The 21,484-nt window shown below is 46.3% G+C and overlaps 1 protein-coding gene across 2 annotated transcripts in view; it reads right to left on the reverse strand.

Annotated features, from left to right (window-relative positions):
• LOC139576988 (neurogenic locus notch homolog protein 1-like) overlaps positions 1–21,273 on the reverse strand; it is a 59,601-nt gene extending 38,328 nt beyond the window's left edge. Inside the window, exons 1-3 of one of the 2 annotated variants that reach the window (XM_071403665.1) lie at positions 21,006–21,273; positions 19,759–19,840; positions 1,673–1,935 (exon numbers count right to left, since the gene is read on the reverse strand). In XM_071403665.1, coding sequence (XP_071259766.1) covers positions 1,673–1,935; positions 19,759–19,840; positions 21,006–21,063 — 403 coding nt within the window. In that variant the 5' untranslated portion in view covers positions 21,064–21,273. The remainder of the gene's footprint in view (positions 1–1,672; positions 1,936–19,758; positions 19,841–21,005) is intronic. The other variant, XM_071403664.1, reaches the window with a different exon arrangement.
• Between the last annotated feature and the right edge of the window lie 211 nt (positions 21,274–21,484).

Raw genomic sequence — 21,484 nt, forward strand, 5'->3', positions numbered from 1 at the left:
CAAAAGTTTTGAGAATGACACAATATTAATTTCTACAAAGTTTGCTGCTTCAGTGTCATTAGATATTTTTGTCAGATAAGGCTTTTATTGACAATTACATGAAGTTGATGCAAAGAGTCAATATTTGCAGTGTTGACCCTTCTATTTCAAGACCTCTGCAATCAGCCCTGGCATGCTGTCAATTAACTTCTGGGCCACATCCTGACTGATGGCAGCACATTCTTGCATAATCAATGCTTGGAGTTTGTCTGAATTTGTAGGTTTTTGTTTGTCCACCCGTCTCTTGAGGATTGACCACAAGTTCTCATTGGGATTAAGGTCTGGGGAGTTTCCTGGCCATGGACCCAAAAGATCGATGTTTTGTTCCCCGAGACACTTTTGGCAAGGTGCTCCATCATGCTGGAAAAGGCATTGTTCGTCACCAAACTGTTACTGGATGGTTGGGAGAAGATGTTCTCGGAGGATGTGTTGGTACCATTCTTTATTCTTGGCTGTGTTCTTAGGCAAAATTGTGAGTGAGCCCACTCCCTTGGCTGAGAAGCAACCCCACACATGAATGGTCTCAGGATGCTTTACTGTTGGCATGACACAGGACTGATGGTAGCGCTCACCTTGTCTTCTCCGGACAAGCTTTTTTCCGGATGCCCCAAACAATCGGAAAGGGGATTCATCAGAGAAAATGACTTTACCCCAGTCCTCAGCAGTCCAATCCCTGTACCTTTTGCAGAATATCAGTCTGTCCCTGATGTTTTTCCTGGAGAGAAGTTGCTTCTTTGCTGCCCTTCTTGACACCAGGCCATCCTCCAAAAGTCTTCGCCTCACTGTGCGTGCAGATGCACACACACCTGCCTGCTGCCATTCCTGAGCAAGCTCTGTACTGGTGGTGCCCCGATCCCGCAGCTGAATCAACTTTAGGAGACAGTCCTGGCGCTTGCTGGACTTTCTTGGGCGCCCTGAAGCCTTCTACACAACAATTGAACCGCTCTCCTTGAAGCTCTTGATGATCCGATAAATGGTTGATTTAGGTGCAATCTTACTGGCAGCAATATCCTTGCCTGTGAAGCTCTTTTTGAGCAAAGCAATGATGACGGCACATGTTTCCTTGCAGGTAACCATGATTGACAGAGGAAGAACAATGATTCCAAGCACCACCCTCCTTTTGAAGCTTCCAGTCTGTTATTCGAACTCAATCAGCATGACAGAGTGATCTCCAGCCTTGTCCTCGTCAACACTCACACCTGTGTTAATGAGAGAATCACTGACATGATGTCAGCTGGTCCTTTTGTGGCAGGGCTGAAAAGCAGTGGAAATGTTTTTGGGGGATTCAGTTCATTTGCATGGCAAAGAGGGACTTTGCAATTAATTGCAATTCATCTGATCACTCTCCATAATATTCCTGAGTATATGCAAATTGCCATCATGTAAACTGAGGCAGCAGACTTTGTGAAAATAAATATTTGTGTCATTCTCAACTTTTGGCCACGACTGTACATACATAGCTGCTTGTATTTTAAGGAAAATAATGCCCTACGGTTAGTTGTAACCATGGTCAGTTTACATTTTTCAATGAACAGAAGACCAGTGAGTAATGCTATTTGTCACTACTAGAGTATGCAGCTTTTCCTTCCGGTATTCTGACTACAGTGTGAGTAGTAAATATGACAGTGTTCACCTGACCAGCCAGGGGGACATCTACACTTGTATTCTCTGAGGTTGACCAGATCGCAGGTGCCACCGTTCCGGCAGGGAGAGCTGAGACAAGCGTTGTCGATTGGCGTCAGACACAGGCGGTCCGTGAAGCCCGGTTGGCAGAAACACGTGGAGTCCACTGAGTTCCCACGGGGTATAGTGTGACACGAGCCGCCATTTTTACACGGAGAGGAGATGCAAGGGTCCCGGTGCTGACACTTGCTCCCTACGAATCCATCCCGACACCTAGAGAGAGAGAGAGAGAGAGAGAGAGAGAGAGAGAGAGAGAGAGAGAGAGAGAGAGAGAGAGAGAGAGAGAGAGAGAGAGAGAGAGAGAGAGAGAGAGAGAGAGAGAGAGAGAGAGAGAGAGAGAGAGAGAGAGAGAGAGAGAGAGAGAGAGAGAGAGAGAGAGAGAGAGAGAGTCAGCATTAAGGGTGGGTGGGTGGGCAAGAACAGTTGGAGAGAAAGAGAGCGAAAGAAGATTCATGAAGGAGGTGTGAGTCAGCATTAAGGGTTTAGGGAAAGTTCAACAGGTGAGAGAGAGAGAGAGAGAGAGAGAGAGAGAGAGAGAGAGAGAGAGAGAGAGAGAGAGAGAGAGAGAGAGAGAGAGAGAGAGAGAGAGAGAGAGAGAGTCAGCATTAAGGGTGGGTGGGTGGGCAAGAACAGTTGGAGAGAAAGAGAGCGAAAGAAGATTCATGAAGGAGGTGTGAGTCAGCATTAAGGGTTTAGGGAAAGTTCAACAGGTGAGGACTGACAACAACAAAACACTTTCTTTTTTTTCAAGTTAACACGAGTCAAGCATGTGTGGCTATTGCAATGCCACCTGTCTTCTTCTGTTAGATAGATATAAGATGTGGGAAAGCAGGAAGGGTGGAAGCAAATACCTAGTTGGCTTCCACTTGACTGCTTTCACCTGTTTTCAGAGGTCAGTGCAAACAAGGACGGGAAGCCACTTTAGGCAATTGAGATTTCCCTACTGTGTGCTCATCAATATAAATCTCCAGCAGCCTGGGAAACAGCCTCAGCCTGATACTAACTAAGTAAGTAAGTAACGAACTAACTAGTCCCTGCTCACTGTGAAAGACACCCAGAGGGCTCAGACAGGAGGATGTTGTCTCTCTTTCTGTCCTGACCACTGTTTCAACAACACGGCAACATAGCCATGAGAACTATGCAGAAAAACCGCACATTTGCCTTTTCACTGTCGTCCTCTCAGACAATGTGTTAGGCCATAAACCACAGCAACTCCAGGACATGGGGGCAGAGGGTGGGACTGCAAACGGTTCCCAGAGAGGAGGGGGAGAGAGAGAGAGAAAGAGGGAAAGCGGGAAAGAGGGAGAGAAGGAGAGAGAGGAGGAGGCGCTGGAGGGAGAGAGAGAGAGAGACAGAGCGAGAAAGAGGGAGAAAGGGAGAGTGAGTGGGACAGCGGCTGTTAGGTCAGTGGGGATGGATTCACACATTTACTATTACTATGAGAGGGCTTGGAGAGTCCCCAGAAGCTACGCAAAGTACACTCCCAACCAAGGGCCACACAGCGTGCACACAGAGCATGCACACACACACATGCACGTGCGCACTGCACATACACACCCACACAATCACACAATCACACAGGTGGCCAGAGAGGTTAGTGGGGTCAGTGAGGTGATCAGGGAGATTACCAACTGTTCCACAGATCAGTCATGTCAGAGTCAGCTGAAAGAGATAACCCACCACCTTCAGTTTGGAACCTCACTGCTTCAACATGCTCCTATTTGTCTTCCAGAGGGTTTCTGTACTGTTTCCCACAGGGCTGAAGGGTGGGGGTTGGTCATTATGGATAGACTAACTCCATTCATCAATAGTACACAATAACATTGAGCTGGACTCTGACAATAATGGTAATCCAGTCTCATTTTTTGACATAAAAAGTTGTCCACCATGGCGCCTATCAACAGCTCTTAGCAAGAAATATGCTCCACTCCACTCCTTTTTTTCAGTGCCCTAAGGACAAGACAGTGTCTATACCAGTCTTTAAACTCAGAGGTAACATCATGGATACTTAAAAGCAGTGTGCCCCCACCTCAACTCTCTCTCTCTCTGAGACAAGGGACACAGAGAGAGCACTGTAAACTCTATTATGAACCACACAGACACTTTTGATATCAGTCATTCTCCTAGCGAAGCTTTCGCTAATTCCTTGTCAATTCCCCCAAGGCAAAACATGAAAACAATACCAAACATTCCCAAACAAGCTGAGTCCTTCCTATTGGAGGTTGTTGCGTTTTTGTTTTATAGTTGCAACTAGGATTGCATTTATTTAAATATATAATACCTGTTGATTACAGCTACTGTGTGTCATTGATTACATAGTGTTACGGCTCAGCAACATTTTAATATCGTTAAAAGTTCTCACTCCAAAATACCATGATAGAATTGTCTATTACTATTAGCCATGGGGGGCTGGCTAAATCACATCCCCAAACATTCCCAGGGGGCCGTTGGATGTGTGAGCGAGAAGACTGGGGGCCTGGGGCCAAGCAGAGGCCCCCTGTGGGGACAGACATGTGTTTAGACAGGGTTCCTCTCTCACAGGATTAGGGTGACCAGGGAAAGAAAACATCACATGCTAGGCTGGCCGCTAGCTACACAAACATTAAGGGTCCGATGGCATGTCACTCTGCTTTAATGCTAGGCTGAGCAACCTTTCCAGTCAGTGGGATAAACCATGGAATCTCCCCTCTTTGGTTACAATGAGCATGTTTGTTAGGATGTTTCTTTCTACAGAGATAGAAAAGGCCATCTACCAAAGTCCCATCACTGCCATATGCTATTTTAGGACTATTCTAAATCACTCATCTAAACATGGTCCTGTTTATTTTGCTGTGGAGAGAACAATTAATCCTCAGTTCATCCTTATTCTCTATAGTTTCTGTTCTGCTTTCATTTTTCAGATAATTCAAATAATTTGCTATCTTTTTAAATTATGACAGAGATGTATAAGAATGCAGAAGCATCCTGCCAGGCAGCAATGCAATGCAGTTCTGAAATAGTGGGAGTCTATAAGGCAACCCGGGTCTCCCATAGAGGGGGACAGCGCAGACACAGTGGGTGCCTGGTTCTAGGGTTGTGAGGCTGGGCATGCGTTGCTCTCTGGGCCATCGTTCCCAAAAGGCTGCAGCCAGGGAGCAGGTGCGCATGTTAATGAGGAGACGGCAGCTGCTGCCTAACCACCGCTCACTCACCCCTCCCTCCCTCTATCTCCCTGTTTCTGCGCCCTCTGTGCCCATCTTCTTCCCGCCGTACCTCCATCCCCCGTCCCCAGGAGAATAGCTAGAGCCTGGGCTGCGGGTGTCTGAATGCCCCCCTACTCCCCAGCCCTGGAGGGGGATAGGAGGCCCCATTGTTTCTCCTCCCCATTCAGACCTGACCATAGGCAGGCCAGGTTGGGCCAGGAGCCTCCAAGTTGAGAGTGTGCATTGAGCTGTTAAACCTTCTCCTTTCTGTTCCTTCTTCCCTCCGTCCTGCTCTCCTTTCTATCTGGCTCATCCCTGCTCTCCTTTCTATCTGGCTCATCCCTGCTCTCCTTTCTATCTGGCTCATCCCTGCTCTCCTTTCTATCTGGCTCATCCCTGCTCTCCTTTCTATCTGGCTCATCCCTGCTCTCCTTTCTATCTGGCTCATCCCTGCTCTCCTTTCTATCTGGCTCATCCCTGCTCTCCTTTCTATCTGGCTCATCCCTGCTCTCTCTCACACTCACTTTTTCTGGTCCTTCATTCGGTCTTCACACCTCCTTCATGAATCTTCTTTCGCTCTCCAACTGTTCTTGCCCGCCCGCCCGCCCACCCACCCTCTCTCTCTCTCTCTCTCTCTCTCTCTCTCTCTCTCTCTCTCTCTCTCTCTCTCTCTCTCTCTCTCTCTCTCTCTCTCTCTCTCTCTCTCTCTCTCTCTCTCTCTCTCTCTCTCTCTCTCTCTCTCTCTCTCTCTCTCTCTCTCTCTCTCTCTCTCTCTCTCTCTCTCTCTCTCTCTCTCTCCATGGCATCCATAGGGTTGTCTGGTTTTGTAAGCCACCATATTAGGATTTATGAGTCTCTCTCAACTGGGTCTTTGCTCCAAAGTCCTCAAATTCTGAGTCTGTTTGTTGCTTTTCAATGGTCAACCATGTTGGGGGGGGGGGGCGACAAGTGAAAGGGGATCCTAAAAGTGGAATTTTAAAAACAAACCCCAAACACACTTGAAAGATACAGAGAGACACAAACAAAAGCTGTCTGAAAGAGAGGAAATTGGAACTGGTTTTGGAGGGGGGACTGAGGAGGTTGCTGGTTTGGAAGGAATGTTGGTGTTTACTATAAAAAAAGCTTTCCCCGTCTCCTGAACTTCTTGACTGCAGTCCTCAATGGAGGCTTCTGGCAACCTCACTTTACAGGGCTCCACAAAACCTCACACCAGGTTTGAAACGGGGCCCAGACCTGCGCGTCCACACAAACATAGCAACGTCTCTCACACATGCACTCATACACACACACACACACACACACACACACACACACACACACACACACACACACACACACACACACACACACACACACACACACACACACACACACACACACACACACACACACACACACACACACACACACACAAAGGCCTAGAGAGCTGCCGTTTCTTACAACACAGCCCCCTGTCTCACACAGCGGCTTCAAAGACAAATACATAAAGCACCCTCTCCCCTGCCTCGGTCCACGTGGCCCCGCTGCTCAAACACACTGTAGCATTGCCATTTGCACAGAGTCAACCTCAACGCGCGCTATCCAAGAATGCTAAAAGTTCTCTCTTTAACTTGGCGAGAAGTCGACAAATATGCTGTCAGCACAAAATACGTTTTACAGGACACACACGGCTAACCGTCTTAATGCCTCACACAGACTATAAAAGGGCAAAACAAAAGACACTCAACTAACTCTTTTATGGAGTCTTTAGTTTGCACCACTCAGAACAAACAGTGAAAGGCAGCTGCTGCTACAACAGACTCCTGGCTGCGTCATCTAGAGCTCGCTAATCTCGACAGCAGGTAAACTTTCTGCTCCAAAGTTAAATAAAGAAGAGCTGAAAAGAGGAGAGGAGTCAGAAGCTGTTCAAATATCAGGTGTGCGGCAGGCCGGAGTGGTGTTGCATAACAGGAGAACAGGAGGATCTCTAGTCAGGCTGATGCTGTTGTTGTTATCCTTTCACTGTTGTGCCTCCCTCCCTCTCTGCTCCAGTAGCCTCAATTGTCCTGCTGGGATTTATTTTCTTCCTGGCCACCAGTAGCCCGTGGCAACAGATCTCTCCCTCTGTGCGTTGTTAGTGTGTCATTGATGCAGTGTTCATCAGGCGGCTCAGAATCAGCCCGGCAGCAGATGTTGTCATGACACCTGACCTCGGGAGCAGACACCACTCTGGGGGTTTCCCCACTGTTGGGCCAATCTGCCATCTGTCACTCTCTGAAGTCGCTATGCACAGAAAGGCACTGCGGCTTTGAAGACAGACGGGCACGCAGGCGTACATATGCACACACACACGTATAAACACACACACACACGTATAAACACACACACACACAGAGGCGTACAGGCTCCAGTCTCCCACTTGCCTGCTGTTGTCGCCTACCTCTGGACCTATCAGGGCTGTGCTTTGTTTCAATAGATCCTATGACAGCCATGAAGCCCCTCTATGTTACCCATTCTACAGTATCGTACTGTAGTTTATCTAGAGGGGAAAACAGACCAAGCAGACGAACGGTAGTTAGCAGAGTGGCTGTCCTATCGCATCTGAACCCCGAACATCGGCCGTCACTTTCTATTCATTTCCTGACAATTCTACATGTTGAATGCTTGAATCGCCAACTTGGTCGACCCCCAACAGGTGATGTACTGCGCAGGGCGGATGTTTTGGTTGGTCTGTCGGTGGTGTAAGAGAAAAGGAACACTTAAACTGTTCTAATTTAATTTCATAACAACACCACATATTACTTGAACCTCTTCTTTTTCAGATTTCAACACAGTGTATTAAGTGACAAACTGTTTCTGGCACTAAACTGCCTTCAGCCTGGAGTCAAACTGTGCCAGGAACACTCTATTCCCCTGTATCACTTCTCTCCACTCTCTTTTCCAGGCAGTTTGGTGTCTGTGCCTCTGCTAAAGTATCCTTTCGTCTTCTCTGATCTGTTTAAAAGCACTCCCCGGGGCCTGCTTTGGTACTGTGCCTCAGCCTCTCTCTCTGGTGGTGCACATGAGAGCTGACCTTCCCAGCCTAAATCTGTTAGTGTGTATTACAGGCCTGTTTATTTGGCCGTTTGGCTGTTTAAGGGCAGGAGAAAAACAGGGGATATAGGAGTTGGGGAGGCAGGAGGAGGACAGTGGAGGAAGGAGGAAGACAAGGGAGACTGGAGGAAGACAGAGGAGGCAGGAAGAAGACATGGAAGGCAAGGGGGAGGACAGGCGAGGCAGGAGGAGGACAGGGGAGGCAAAGGGGAGGACAGAGAAGGCAAGAGAAGGACAGTAGAGGCAGGAGGACAGTAGAGGCAGGAGGATATTGGGGAGGCAGGAGGAAGAGTGGAGGCAGGATGAGGACAGTGGAGGCAATAGGAGACCAAGGGAGGCAGGAGGTGGACAGTGGAGGCAGGAGAAGAACAGGGGAAGCAGGAGGAGGTCAGGGGAAGCAGGAGGACAGGGGAGGCAGGCCTCCGGGACTTCTGACTCATAGCTGCCTTCTCCTAGTGACTGGTAGTGCTCACGAGCCAAAAGTGGTCCCTGAAAATTGCATACTACGTTATAAGTGTGCTGATATGTGCACCATGTCATTGCCCTCTCTCTCTCGCATTGCTGTGGGTGCATCATGTGCATCTTGCCAGCTGTCACCCATATGGCGAGGGGCTGAAGCTCATTGGTTGAACTCGAATCGCTAGGGGGCTGGCCCAGGTCGGGGGAAAAATTGGGGAATGGCGCAGCACGACTTCCAGAAAAACAGTCGCTTTCAAACTAGGGATTTCATGGCTAATTAGGGGTAAGACAGTACAGCACATTGATACATCCAGTCCAAAGTGGGAGGTTTAAAAAAGACTTAGTAGTCGACAAAGTTCCACAGCATGTCTTTAAGTGCTTAAAGGTGGCTGAAGGTGTGTGACATGGAAGCAGACCATGAGGTAGTTATGGTACAGAGCACACTGAGCTAAGTGTTGTGTTTGGTTGAGTACTACCTATGAGTAATTCTAATGTATTTTTTGAAGTAATGCCCTTGGCGTTATTTTAAACATGATTTCAGAATGTTTGTTGCTGTTTTTAAAACTTTAAAGGTCCTCATCACTCCATCCAGAAGAAAGGCATTAGCTTATGTTTTATGTTCTCTTTGTGGAAAGTATCCTGTGTGAGTATGTGTGTGAAAGATCATAGAACACCTGCCACTGTAAGGCACAAGTCTTCTGTTTAGAGTTGAATGGCAAAACCACAAGTAATCATGGGTATTATGGAGCGTGCTGCCTTGTGGATAATGTAAGTCCCTTTCAGTTGTTCTGTTATGATCCACAGACAGGTGGTCGGGTTCAAATACACCAATTGAGGAAATGTTCCTCTAAAATGTTCTATCCTGCCCTGCTACACATGCACAACTGAGTGGCTGTCACTCATATTAGCCGGTGATCAAAGTTGATGTGATTTTTCTTGGCATGTGTCACCCGTCCGGTACAAATATCTCTAATCCGGCGTTGAAGTTCCCCAACATCAAGTCACTACAATCAGTCAGAACAGAACAGAATAGAACAGTTAGAGGGTCAGCTCAGCCTCTTTCTCTCCACTGAGGTATGTGCTAAAGGGAAGCTGACACCGCCCCCGGCGGCCCATGAAAGCACAGGGTAAAACCATTAGAATTAAATAACTTTTTCACAGCACCCCTTTTGATTTGAACGAAACCTTCCATACATACAGTATTTGCCCAGTGTAGAAGTGGTCAGAAAGTGACTTTTTGGACCTGAATGCCAAAACGTTCAAGAGATAAAAGATGCTCAAAGTTGACCCATTTTGCATACCCCACCATACCATGAGATATCCATGTCTTCATCACTGGAAAAGATCAACGGTTGAGATTGATACTTAAAAGCTTACAAACAGGGTTTTCAAACTATTTTATAATTTCTGGTGGGAAAAAATCTTTCCAGTGATTGTATGGTGGGGTATGCAAAATAGGACAACTTTGAGCACCTTTATCTCCTGAATGTTTTGGCATTCAGGTCCAAAAAGTCACTTTATGACCACTTCTTCCATGGGAAAACATCTATGGAAAGTGTTGTTTAAATCAAAAGGGATGCTGTCAAAAAGTGATTAAAAATGGATTTACCCCACAGGGCCCTGTGTGATGATATGATCACATGCAATACAGTACCTTTTCTTTCCCCAGTCCTTTCCTGTTTTCTGAATGAAAGGATGGGTGGTGGGGGGGGGGGACTAAGAGTCAGGGACTCATCTGCCCCGTAGCAAACAGAGGATGTATTGAAGCATCCCTGGCCGGAGACAAGGGCCGCTTTCATTCTTGATGATACTGTAGTCAGTCACCACCACACCACAAATGCCAGGGAATTAATTGGCCTGCTTCTTATTTAACTTCAGTCAGAGAGAGTTTTAACACACACGTAGCTAGGCAATCTAGCTAGCTATTCTGAAGGGAATTCAATAAAGCCTGGACAGAAACTTGAGAGATTGATTATCTGAGGTTATATCAGTTCCAGGTCTTTGAATACAGTGCCTGCAGAATATAATCTGTCATAGAAGCCTCTGCCTCAGGCGCTAACTGGAGTATTTCTGTCTGTCTGAAGGAAGGGTTACTGGCTGTTACTGAAGAATACTTATTTCACCAGCCAGGCTCATAGACAGGCAGCGCTCCAATTACCGAAGCCTCAATTTAGATGACATCCTCACAAGCTGGAGACGCTGCTGTGACATATTGGAGTGGCCGGAGGGAGACAGGCTGTTACTGCAGATTACTTATCTCATCAGGCAAAGTAGTGCACTACATAGGAAATAGGTTTCATGGGCCCTGGTCAAAAGTAGTGCACTACATAGGAAATAGGGTCCATGGGTCCTGGTCAAAAGTAGTGCACTACATAGGGATTAGGGTCCCATTTTGGACACACATAGAGTGATTAGGTCTATCTACAGTACAGGACAGGTTGGTGAGTGACATATTGCCCAATATGCCCCAGCCCAGTTTCATCCATACCACATCACCTCCAAATCTTCCCTCTCCAGTGAGGGACTAAGCCCTCCTTTGAAGTACAAGAGGTCACGTGACTCACTGTATCAATGGCCTGTCAAAAAAACGTCAAGTCGTTTTGAGAAGTCTCTTCTGTTTGCCTGCCGACTGACTGAGGTATGTGAACTCTGGGCATGGCAGCCCTCTCCGGACCATCGATCGCTCATCTCTCTGTCTGAGGCTCGGAGGCTAAACCCCTTGATTCTAGCCATCCCAGATAAGGTTTCATATTTTCTAGGTATTTTACAAATGTTCCATCCCGAGAATAAATCACTTTTCTCCCGGGTAACACGGAATTTCTCGCCCAAACCAGAAGTGTCATTCTAACTCATAAATATTTCTGGATTTGATTAGAGCTTTGATCGACATGAAAATTCAGACCTGATGAGCCATACATTAAAGACATTTTATGAGACAAACCTAAAAAAGCCCAAATGATTGTGTTGTTATCCAATACATAGCCTCTGATATATAGACTAGCACCACAGATGCACAACAGAAAAACTTAAAAGCTCAAAGATGTAGCTATGCTCTCCTGGGTAAATAAATGAAACAAGCTCCAGTAAGCTAATATTTTTGAGAGTGGACTGTATTAACTTACTGTATTATACTGTAGCATATGGAATGGAATTACGCACCTCGTTCAAACCATGCAGCTGGGAGAGAACATGTGATCCTGATGCAGGACACGCGGCCTACAAAGTTACAATTATTGACTAGCATTTTTTATATACAGTTGAAGTCGGAAATGTCCATTGCAATGTCCATTGTTTCTTGGCCCAAGCAAGTCTCTTCTTCTCATTGGTGTCCTTTAGTAGTGGTTTCTTTGCAGCAATTCAACCATGAATAAGAGAATAAGAGCACCTCCTCTCAGCTGCCCACTGCACTGAGGCTAGGAAATACTGTCACCACCGATAAATCCACCGATAAATCCATAAAGAATTTCAATAAGCATTTTTCTATGGCTGGCCACCCCTACCCTGGTCAACAGCCCTGCACCCCCCACAGCAACTTGCCCAAGCCTCCCCCTTTTTCCGTCAAATCCAGATAGCTGATGTCCAGAAAGAGCTGCAAAACCTGGACCCCTACAAGTCAGCAGGGCTAGACAATCTGGACCCTCTCTTCCTAAAATCATCAGCCGAAATTGTTGCAACCCCTATTACTAGCCTGTTCAACCTCTCTTTCGTATCGTCTGAGATCCCCAAAGATTGGAAAGCTGCTGCGGTCATCCCCCTCTTCAAAGGGGGAGACACTCTAGATCCAAACTGCTACAAACCTATATCTATCCTACCCTGCCTTTCTAAGGTCTTCGAAAGCCAAGTTAACAAACAGATCACCGACCATTTTGAATCTCACCGTACCTTCTCCGCTATGCAATCTGGTTTCAGAGCTGGTCATGGGTGCACCTCAGCCACGCTCAAGGTCCTAAACAATATCGATAAGAGACAATACCGTGCAGCCGTATTCATAAACCTGGCCAAGGCTTTCGACTCTGTCAATCACCACATCCTCATCGGCAGACTCAACAGCCTTGGTTTCTCAAATGACTGCCTCGCCTGGTTCACCAACTACTTCTCAGACAGAGTTCAGTGTGTCAAATCGGAGGACCTGTTGTCCGGACCTCTGGCAGTCTCTATGGGGGTGCCACAGGGTTCAATTCTCGGGCCAACTCTTTTCTCTGTACACATCAATGATGTCGCTCTTGCTGCCGGTGAGTCTCTGATCCACCTCTACGCAGACGACACCATTCTGTATACTTCTGGCCTTTCTTTTGGACACTGTGTTAACTAACCTCCAGATGAGCTTCAATGTCATACAACTCTCCTTCCATGGCCTCCAACTGCTCTTAAATGCAAGTAAAACTAAATGCATGCTCTTCAACCAATCGTTATCAGCACCTGCCCGCCCGTCCAGCATCACTACTCTGGACGGTTCTGACTTAGAATATGTGGACATCTACAAATACCTATGTGTCTGGTTAGACTGTAAACTCTCCTTCCAGTCTCATATTAAGCATCTCCAATCCAAAATTAAATCTAGAATCAGCTTCCTATTTCGCAACAAAGCATCCTTCACTCATGCTGCCAAACATACCCTAGTAAAACTGACTATCCTACCGATCCTTGACTTCGGCGATGTCATTTACAAAATAGCCTCCAACACTCTACTTAGCAAATTGGATGCAGTCTACCACAGTGCCATCCGTTTTGTCACCAAAGCCCCATATACTACCCACCACTGCGACCTGTATGCTCTCGTTGGCTGGCCCTCGCTACATATTCGTCGCCAAACCCACTGGCTCCAGGTCATCTATAAGTCTTTGCTAGGTAAAGCCCCACCTTATCTCAGCTCACTGGTCACCATAGCAGCACCCACCCGTAGCACGCGCTCCGGCAGGTATATTTCACTGGTCACCCCCAAAGCCAATTCCTGCTTTAGCCGCCTTTCCTTCCAGTTCTCTGCTGCCAATGACTGGAACAAATTGCAAAGATCCCTGAAGCTGGAGACTCATATCTCCCTCACTAACTTTAAGCACCAGCTGTCAGAGCAGCTCACAGATCACTGCACCTGTACATAGCCCATCTTGTAAATAGCCCATCCAACTACCTCATCCCCACTCTGTATTTATTTAGTTTTGCTCCTTTGCACCCCAGTATCTCTACTTGCACATTCATCTTCTGCACATCTATCACTCCAGTATTTAACTGCTAAATTGTAATTACTTTGCCACTATGGCCTATTTATTGCATTACCTCCCTTATCTTACCTCTTTTGCACACACTGTATATTAACTTTTTTTCTATTGTGTTATTGACTGTATGTTTGTTTATTACATGTGTAACTCTGTGTTGCTGTTTGTGTCGCATTGCTTTGCTTTATCTTGGTCAGGTCGCAGTTGTAAATGAGAACTTGTTCTCAACTAGCCTACCTGGTTAAATACAGGTGAAATTGAAAAAAATTATTACATGAAGGCCTGATTCACAAAGTCTCCTCTGAACAGTTGATGTTGAAATGTGTCTGTTACTTGAACTCAGTGAAACATTTATTTGGGCTGTAATTTCTGAGGCTGGCAACTCTCATGAACTTATCCTCTGCAGCAGAGGTAACTCTGGGTATTCCTTTCCTGTGGCGGTCCTCGTGAGAGCCAGTTTCATTATAGCGCTTGATGGTTTTTGCGACTGCACTTGAAGAAACTTTCAAAGTTCTTGAAATGTTCCTCATTGACTGACCTTCAAATCAAATCAAATCAAATGTATTTATATAGCCCGTCTTACATCAGCTGATATCTCAAAGTGCTGTACAGAAACCCAGCCTAAAACCCCAAACAGTAAGCAATGCAGGTGTAGAAGCACGGTGGCTAGGAAAAACTCCCTCGAAAGGCCAAAACCTAGGAAGAAACCTAGAGAGGAACCAGGCTATGAGGGGTGGCCAGTCCTCTTCTGGCTGTGCCTGCTGGAGACTATAAAAGAACATGGCCAAGATGTTCAAATGTTGATAAATGACCAGCATGGTCAAATAATAATAATCACATTAGTTGTCGCGGGTGCCAGAAGTCAGAACCTCAGGAGTAAATGTCAGTTGGCTTTTCATAGCCGATCATTGAGAGTATCTCTACCGCTACTGCTGTCACTAGAGAGTTGAAAACAGCAGGTCTGGGACAGGTAGCACGTCCGGTGAACAGGTCATATCTTAAAGTAATGATGGACGGTCATTTCTCTTTGCTTTTTTGTGCTGTTCTTGCCATAATATGGACTTGGTCTTTTATCAAATAGGCTATCTTCTGTATACCACCCCTACCTTATCACAACACAACTGATTGGCTCAAATGCATTAAGAAGGAAAGAAATTCCACAAATTAACTTTTAACAAGGCACTTCCAGGTGACTACCTCATGAAGCTGGTTCAGAGAATGCCAAGAGTGTGCAAAGCTGTCATCAAGGCAATGGGTGGCTACTTTGAACAATCTCACATTTGTTTATCACTTTCTTAGTTACCACATGATTCCATATGTGTTATTTCATAGTTTTGATGTCTTCACTATTATTCTACAATGTAGAAAATAGTAAATATAAAGAAAAACCCTTGAATCAGTAGGTGTGTCCAAACGTTTGACCTTTACTGTATATATATCTTGAACATGATTATCTATTTTGGATGCAATTTGAATGGAATTGATGGAGAGAAAGACAGCGAGAGAGTGCTCACATGCACACTGATTTAAAGCAACGATTCGAGTGATAGGCTGTTTTAAAACTCTGCAGCTGCAATATACATCTTTACAATTAAAAATTGAGGTGACCCCCCAAAAGCCAGATGGATATGTGTAAATTAGATGAGCATTCAGTTCATATATTACTGTAGCATAGGCTATGCTGCAGCAATGTAGGCCTACCTGTCATGAGAAAAAGTTACCATGATGAGAGTATACATGCATTGTAAGCTGCGCTCCATACTGAGATGCGCTGTCTGTCCCCACCCTGAGCGTTGATGATTGATCATACAGAGAGCAGAGAGAAGGCCGTAGAGAATCAGATTTAGACATCGCATATCATTTAGCAGTTTCATTTCACGTCATAATGTTCATAGAAATAACTTATTCGAATTGACTGGTTTCTCGACGTTAAATCCCACAGCCTTGCCAGGATCGTGGATCATATCTCTCTCTCCTGGCTCTGCTTGGCCCTACACTGCACTGCTTTCTGTTACTGTCATGTCCTCCTGCTAGATGGAAGGCCTCCTTCAAGGCCTCAGAGATAAACTACCCTGGCCTGCCCTGATCCCGGTGGCTCTCATTCGCCAGTCCAGATATGAGGTTGGGCCGCGGTACTCATGGAATGTAAAGTAGGCATCCCTGCAGTACTGTATAAAACTGAAGGATTGGATGGCACTTGACCTGGGAATCCCACTTGTCTTGACCTCAGAGTGACATGGTTTTATTTGAGGTTAAGGAACATTGTTATCCTGTTAGGAATGGAAACATGGCAGTGGAAAGACACTTTCTGTCTGCTCAGGAAGGAGTTTCATGGAGACCATCATAGAATGTAGCTCATATCATTCAGTGGGTTAGACAGGCTGTAACACAGACAGACACCACCACACCTCACCACACCCAACTCTCTCTCTGTGAGCATCTCATTAAACGTCCAACATAAGGCCTTTGGTATACAGTAAAGCAGGGCGATATGGGGGAAAAATCCATATTGTGATAAATTGCTTGAATTGATGCGATAACGATAAATAGAACAATACGTTTATAACATTAATGTGCACCACAGTCTTTTACAATTATCCTTTAAACTACTACAACTAGTTTGATGGTTGTAGCTACCAACTGTCCCATTAACAATCACCCATATTAGAAATGCATTTCATTTCAAACTTCACGTTTCTCTAGCATAGGATACTTATTGTAATGAACGATATCAGCTGATAAGTGATTGGTATGTTCGGTATCGTCCCAGCTCTAGCCTAGAGTACCTTGTGGGTTGATGGATCATTCATTACACCAAACTCATAACATGAAAAGGCATCATGTCAATTATCTGCAGACCCCATCTGGATGTGGTTAGTCCATCCAGGCATTCACTTATACTGTATTATTTTCCCACAACATTTGTCAACAATTCAGTAGGACCTGCCACACACTTCTTCCATTTTGAAAAGACACTGGTGAGAAATGCATGTTGAAGATTCAATTGTTATGGAAAGAAACTAGCGCTGTTAACATTAGGCCACAGTATTAGTATTAGATCAATCTGATAGGGTGCACTTAGCTTGCTCCGCCAAATGTTCCCGTTTCAGGCACTTTTTCACATCACTAAACTGTTTAAAGTTTGTCACAACCCTGTTTAAAGGCCCAGTGCAGTCAAAATTAAGTTTCCTGTGTTTTATATCATATTGTACAACAACTGAAATGAACATTGTAAAAGTGTGAAAACATTGGATCAGTGTTATTTCCTGATAGTTGCTGGTTGAAAATACAATCTACACAGGACCTTCTAATGAGCAGGTTTGCATGGGCGGGAGTTTCGGCTTTCCATGGTGACATCGCCATGTGGTAAATTGGTTAATAGACCAATAAGAAAGAGAGTTTCAAGCCTCTCTGCCAATAACAGCTAGTTTTCAGTTTTCTCCCTCCCCACTCAGACCACTCCCAGACAGTCCTTGCAAAATTGGTTGACAAAAAAATGTTGGGCTAAAAAGCTATTTGTGCCCATTTTAATGGAAATCTTTTACAGCAAGGCACTTAATTGTTTCCTAGAAATTATTTGATATTGATATAAAAATGGCTGCATTGGGCCTTTAAAATGTGTCCAAACATACTGTATATCCATAAACAAACAGCATTTCCAGCAATGAACACTAGAGAATACAGAACCTCTGACCTCTGCCTGCACATTTCAGACACATTGTGGGATTGTCAACTCTTGTTACTACGTAATAATAATTTAAAAAATAAGCATAGCATACAAAATTAGGCCTAGTAAAAAACTCCATCCCTCTCAAAAAAACATGGTGCTCCATCACAATCTCCATGTTTAACTAAAAGAGTCTGAGGACAGTGAGAGGCACAATGATGGCTATGTGGCCCAACAAGAGGGTTCTGCCAGACAGAATTAAGATGTGGCCAAGAGCCAAAATGGCTGCCTGGGCATGCAGGAGCCAAGTGCCGATCCGGCCGGCCTGATTGAGCTGCCGCACCAGCCCAGCTTCACCACACTCCACTGCAGCTCAGTAAGACGACACTGGCACTCCAATTCCACGCTGGAAACAGAGCCAATGTTCAGGTAGCCTTAATGGAACAGGGGGTAAGAGGGTTCAGCGGACAATAGAGATTCTATGTGTCGGTGATGTAGAAGAGCTACTCAACACTTTGTATAGAACTGCTCATTTCACTTTCAAAAACAGTGAATAACAACAACAACATAAAAACAACCTGAGAAATGCATTACAACTTGTTTACTAACTTCCAGTTTCCTTATGTATCGGCTCCCAATTATGAAACCATCCAGTCTAATTATACTCTACTGCCATCTGTCCTTTGAAATCTCTCAGAAAGAGAGAGAGAAAGCCCATTCAACATCAACAGGGGGACAAAACCCTTCAGCAGGGGGAGGACAGAGGGAGTAGGGGGTAGGACGGTGGGAGTAGGGGTAGGACGGGGGGAGTAGGGGGTAGGACGGGGGGAGTAGGGAGTAGGGGGAAGGACGAGGGGAGTAGGGGGTAGAACGAGGGGAGTAGGGGGTAGGACAGGGGGAGTAGGGGGTAGGACGAGGGGGGAGGCAGTAGGTCAGGGGGGAGTAGGGGGTAGGACGGGGGGAGTAGGGGGTAGGACGGGGGGAGAGGCAGTAGGTCAGGGGGGAGTAGGGGGTAGGACAGGGGGAGAGGCAGTAGGTTAGGGGGGAGTAGGGGGTAGGACGGGGGGTGAGGCAGTAGGTCATGGGGGAGTAGGGAGTAGGACAGAGGGAGTAGGGGGTAGGACGGGGGGAGTAGGGGGTAGGACGGGGGGAGAGGCAGTAGGTCAGGGGGGAGTAGGGGGTAGGACGGGGGAGAGGGGGAGGACAGAGGGAGTAGGGGTAGGACGAGGGAGAGGGGGTAGAACGAGGGAAGTAGAGGGTAGGACGGGGGAGTAGGGGGTAGGACAGAGGGAGTGGGGGTAGAACGAGTGGAGTAGGGGGTAGGACGGGGGAGAGGGGGTAGGACGGGGGAGTAGGGGGGAGGACAGGGGGAGTAGGACGGGAGGACGGGGGGAGTAGGATGGGGGGAGGACAGAGGGAGTAGGGGGTAGGACAAGGGGAGCAGGGGGTAGGACGGGGGGAGTAGGGGGAAGTAGGGGGGAGGACGGGGGAGTAGGGGGTAGGATGGGGGGAGTAGGGGGTAGGACGGGGGGGAGGCAGTAGGTCAGGGGGGAGTAGGGGGTAGGACAGGGGGAAAGGCAGTAGGTTAGGGGGGAGTAGGGGGTAGGACGGGGGAGAGGCAGTAGGTCAGGGGGGAGTAGGGGGTAGGACAGAGGGAGTAGGGGGTAGGACGGGGGGAGAGGCAGTAGGTCAGGGGGGAGTAGGGAGTAGGACAGAGGGAGTAGGGGGTAGGACGGGGGGAGTAGGGGGTAGGACGGGGGGAGTAGGGGGTAGGTCAGGGGGGAGTAGGGGGTAGGACAGGGGGAGAGGCAGTAGGTTAGGGGGGAGTAGGGGGTAGGGCGGGGGGAGAGGCAGTAGGTCAGGGGGGAGTAGGGGTAGGACGGGGGGAGAGGCAGTAGGTCAGGGGGGAGTAGGGGTAGGACGGGGGGAGAGGCAGTAGGTCAGGGGGGAGTAGGACAGAGGCCGCAGCCAGCACTCTGGGAAGCCTCACCCAGATTAGTCACACAGAATTAATCTGACTGGAGAACAATGGCCGCCGAGCTTCTGGCAAAGCCCAGCTGTCGCTCCGTGAAAGAAAAGAGAAACAAGATTTAGGGCCCAGAGTGGGTGTCTCGAACATAGACTTCTGCTGGAGAGAGGGAGCCTGCATGCAGTAGCAGTGGACAAAACTGGGCAGGCCACGAGACACACAGACACAGCAACCCCCAGTGCAGTCCTCATCAATAAGCCTGGGTTGTGTTTGCCTTCCAACAATAGGCATGTGCTGCTATCTGAGAGAACTGAAAATGCAGTGTGCGGCATATGGCGGGCCTCATCTCAACACGATTTAACAACTTATCCCAAAAGTTATGTCATTCACTAAATGATCTCTGGAATGTATAATATGTGTTTATACAGGCTGCAGGTGTTTCCCTCTAGTCAAATAATGGGATTTGAAACTTACTTGCACTCTCCATTTCCATCAGCTGTGGCCTCACACCTCCCCAGTTTCAAACACAACTCGGTGGACATAGAGCATCTTAAACCTGCAAACAGAATGTGTCAACACAACAACAACAGCACAATCCAAGTATAAATACTCATGTCTTCTTTCTATTTTCACATACAGTCATCACATTAACAAAATAACACCCAAGTGCTTTGTTAACTAAGCCATGAGTAATAAATTACAGAACTATCCCTCATGACGGTGATTGTTATGGCTTAGGTGTGACTACAGCCATCTTGAAGTGCAGTTTGTGGTGAATGGGACTTGACACCACACTGGTAGGTGCATTCTTCTTCCCTTTTCAGCTGTCCCATCGAATGTACTATATTTGGGGAGTAACATAGCGCTGCGAAAACGGTTCTGTGTAAATCGACTCAAAACTGCCCCAATGGCCGAGGCTTCAGTTTTCATATTCCTGTGAAAAGTTATAGACTGAACAGTGAACTTTCTGGCAAACGCGTCACGCACAGCGAACCGTCTGTTGCAGCGTCTGCCTGGCACCAGGTTGGTCTGTCAAGAGCTGCGTCTGCGAGCCGAGAGTGCCACAGCTGTCTAGCGAGAGGCGCACGCACAATGAATACATCAACATGAAAGGTATGGAGGAAATGGAAACAATATCCATGTGCAAATAAAACCTACATAGAAAGTATACGTTGGAATGAGAATTAGTTATAACAGAGCAGTTATACGTAAATCTTAATTGGTTATCAGTGCGTTGTGGGAGCTTAAATCAATGCAAATTAAGAAACTTTCTCACAATTGTGGGAGTCATGCATGAGACTACAACCAATATCAATATGTCAGATGTTGACAATGTGATGCCTGGCTATCTGTGAATACAAAATAAACTTAAGATAGAAACAAAACGGAAGCTGAAGAAAAAAGAAGCACAACTAAAGAGGCACTTTTGCCAAGTAATTCCCATATGTCAAGCCATCCTCAAAGAGAGAAGCTGCCTTTCAAAAAACGCTTGGAGAACGAATGCAACAAGTGTAACGTTCTGAGATAGTTCAAAAAAATCAGCTTTGCGACTTCTTCCTATTTGTTCCTATCAGCATTTACTTTGCAATAATACGAGCGTATGTGACTGAATTCATGGAAAACATCTCCGTAATAGGCTAAATGTATAATTTATTTTTTTAATGAATATTTACCCACTGTGTATCAAACCAAACATGGTTTAATATTATTATTGCGCTTACCTCGTGTTAGAACAATCAGCGACAACAGGAAAGTTAGTTTCACAAAGAAAGGATGCATTCCTTTTTTTCTGATTTAAAATTGATAAATAATTCCACCTGGAGTTATCATAGATCCTATTTTATTTTCCTCTTCGACAATTAAAAAAACGTCGAATTCATAATTTCATAGATCCAAAAAAGTAACCGTTTGCGGCGCGTCTCTGTGAACTCCGTAGTGTACATGCAATGTTGTCACTCCAGTTTCCAAGTTGTAAATGATTCGAGGGACTCAATTTTCAATTCCTCCATTCCCAATTCCACATCTAGGGGCGTTATCCTTCCGCGCCACAAAAGCCTTGTTCACATTGGCAGTTTGAAGTGACTCAATATTTGTTTGTTTTTTTAGAATCGGCTGTTTTTCCTACAATCTGAACAGCCAAAAAGCACATGGAATCAGATATGTAACAGACACATATATTATTTGAAATCATATAAGATGC

Source organism: Salvelinus alpinus, chromosome 5, assembly GCF_045679555.1.
Source record: "Salvelinus alpinus chromosome 5, SLU_Salpinus.1, whole genome shotgun sequence".
Lineage (NCBI taxonomy): Eukaryota > Metazoa > Chordata > Actinopteri > Salmoniformes > Salmonidae > Salvelinus > Salvelinus alpinus.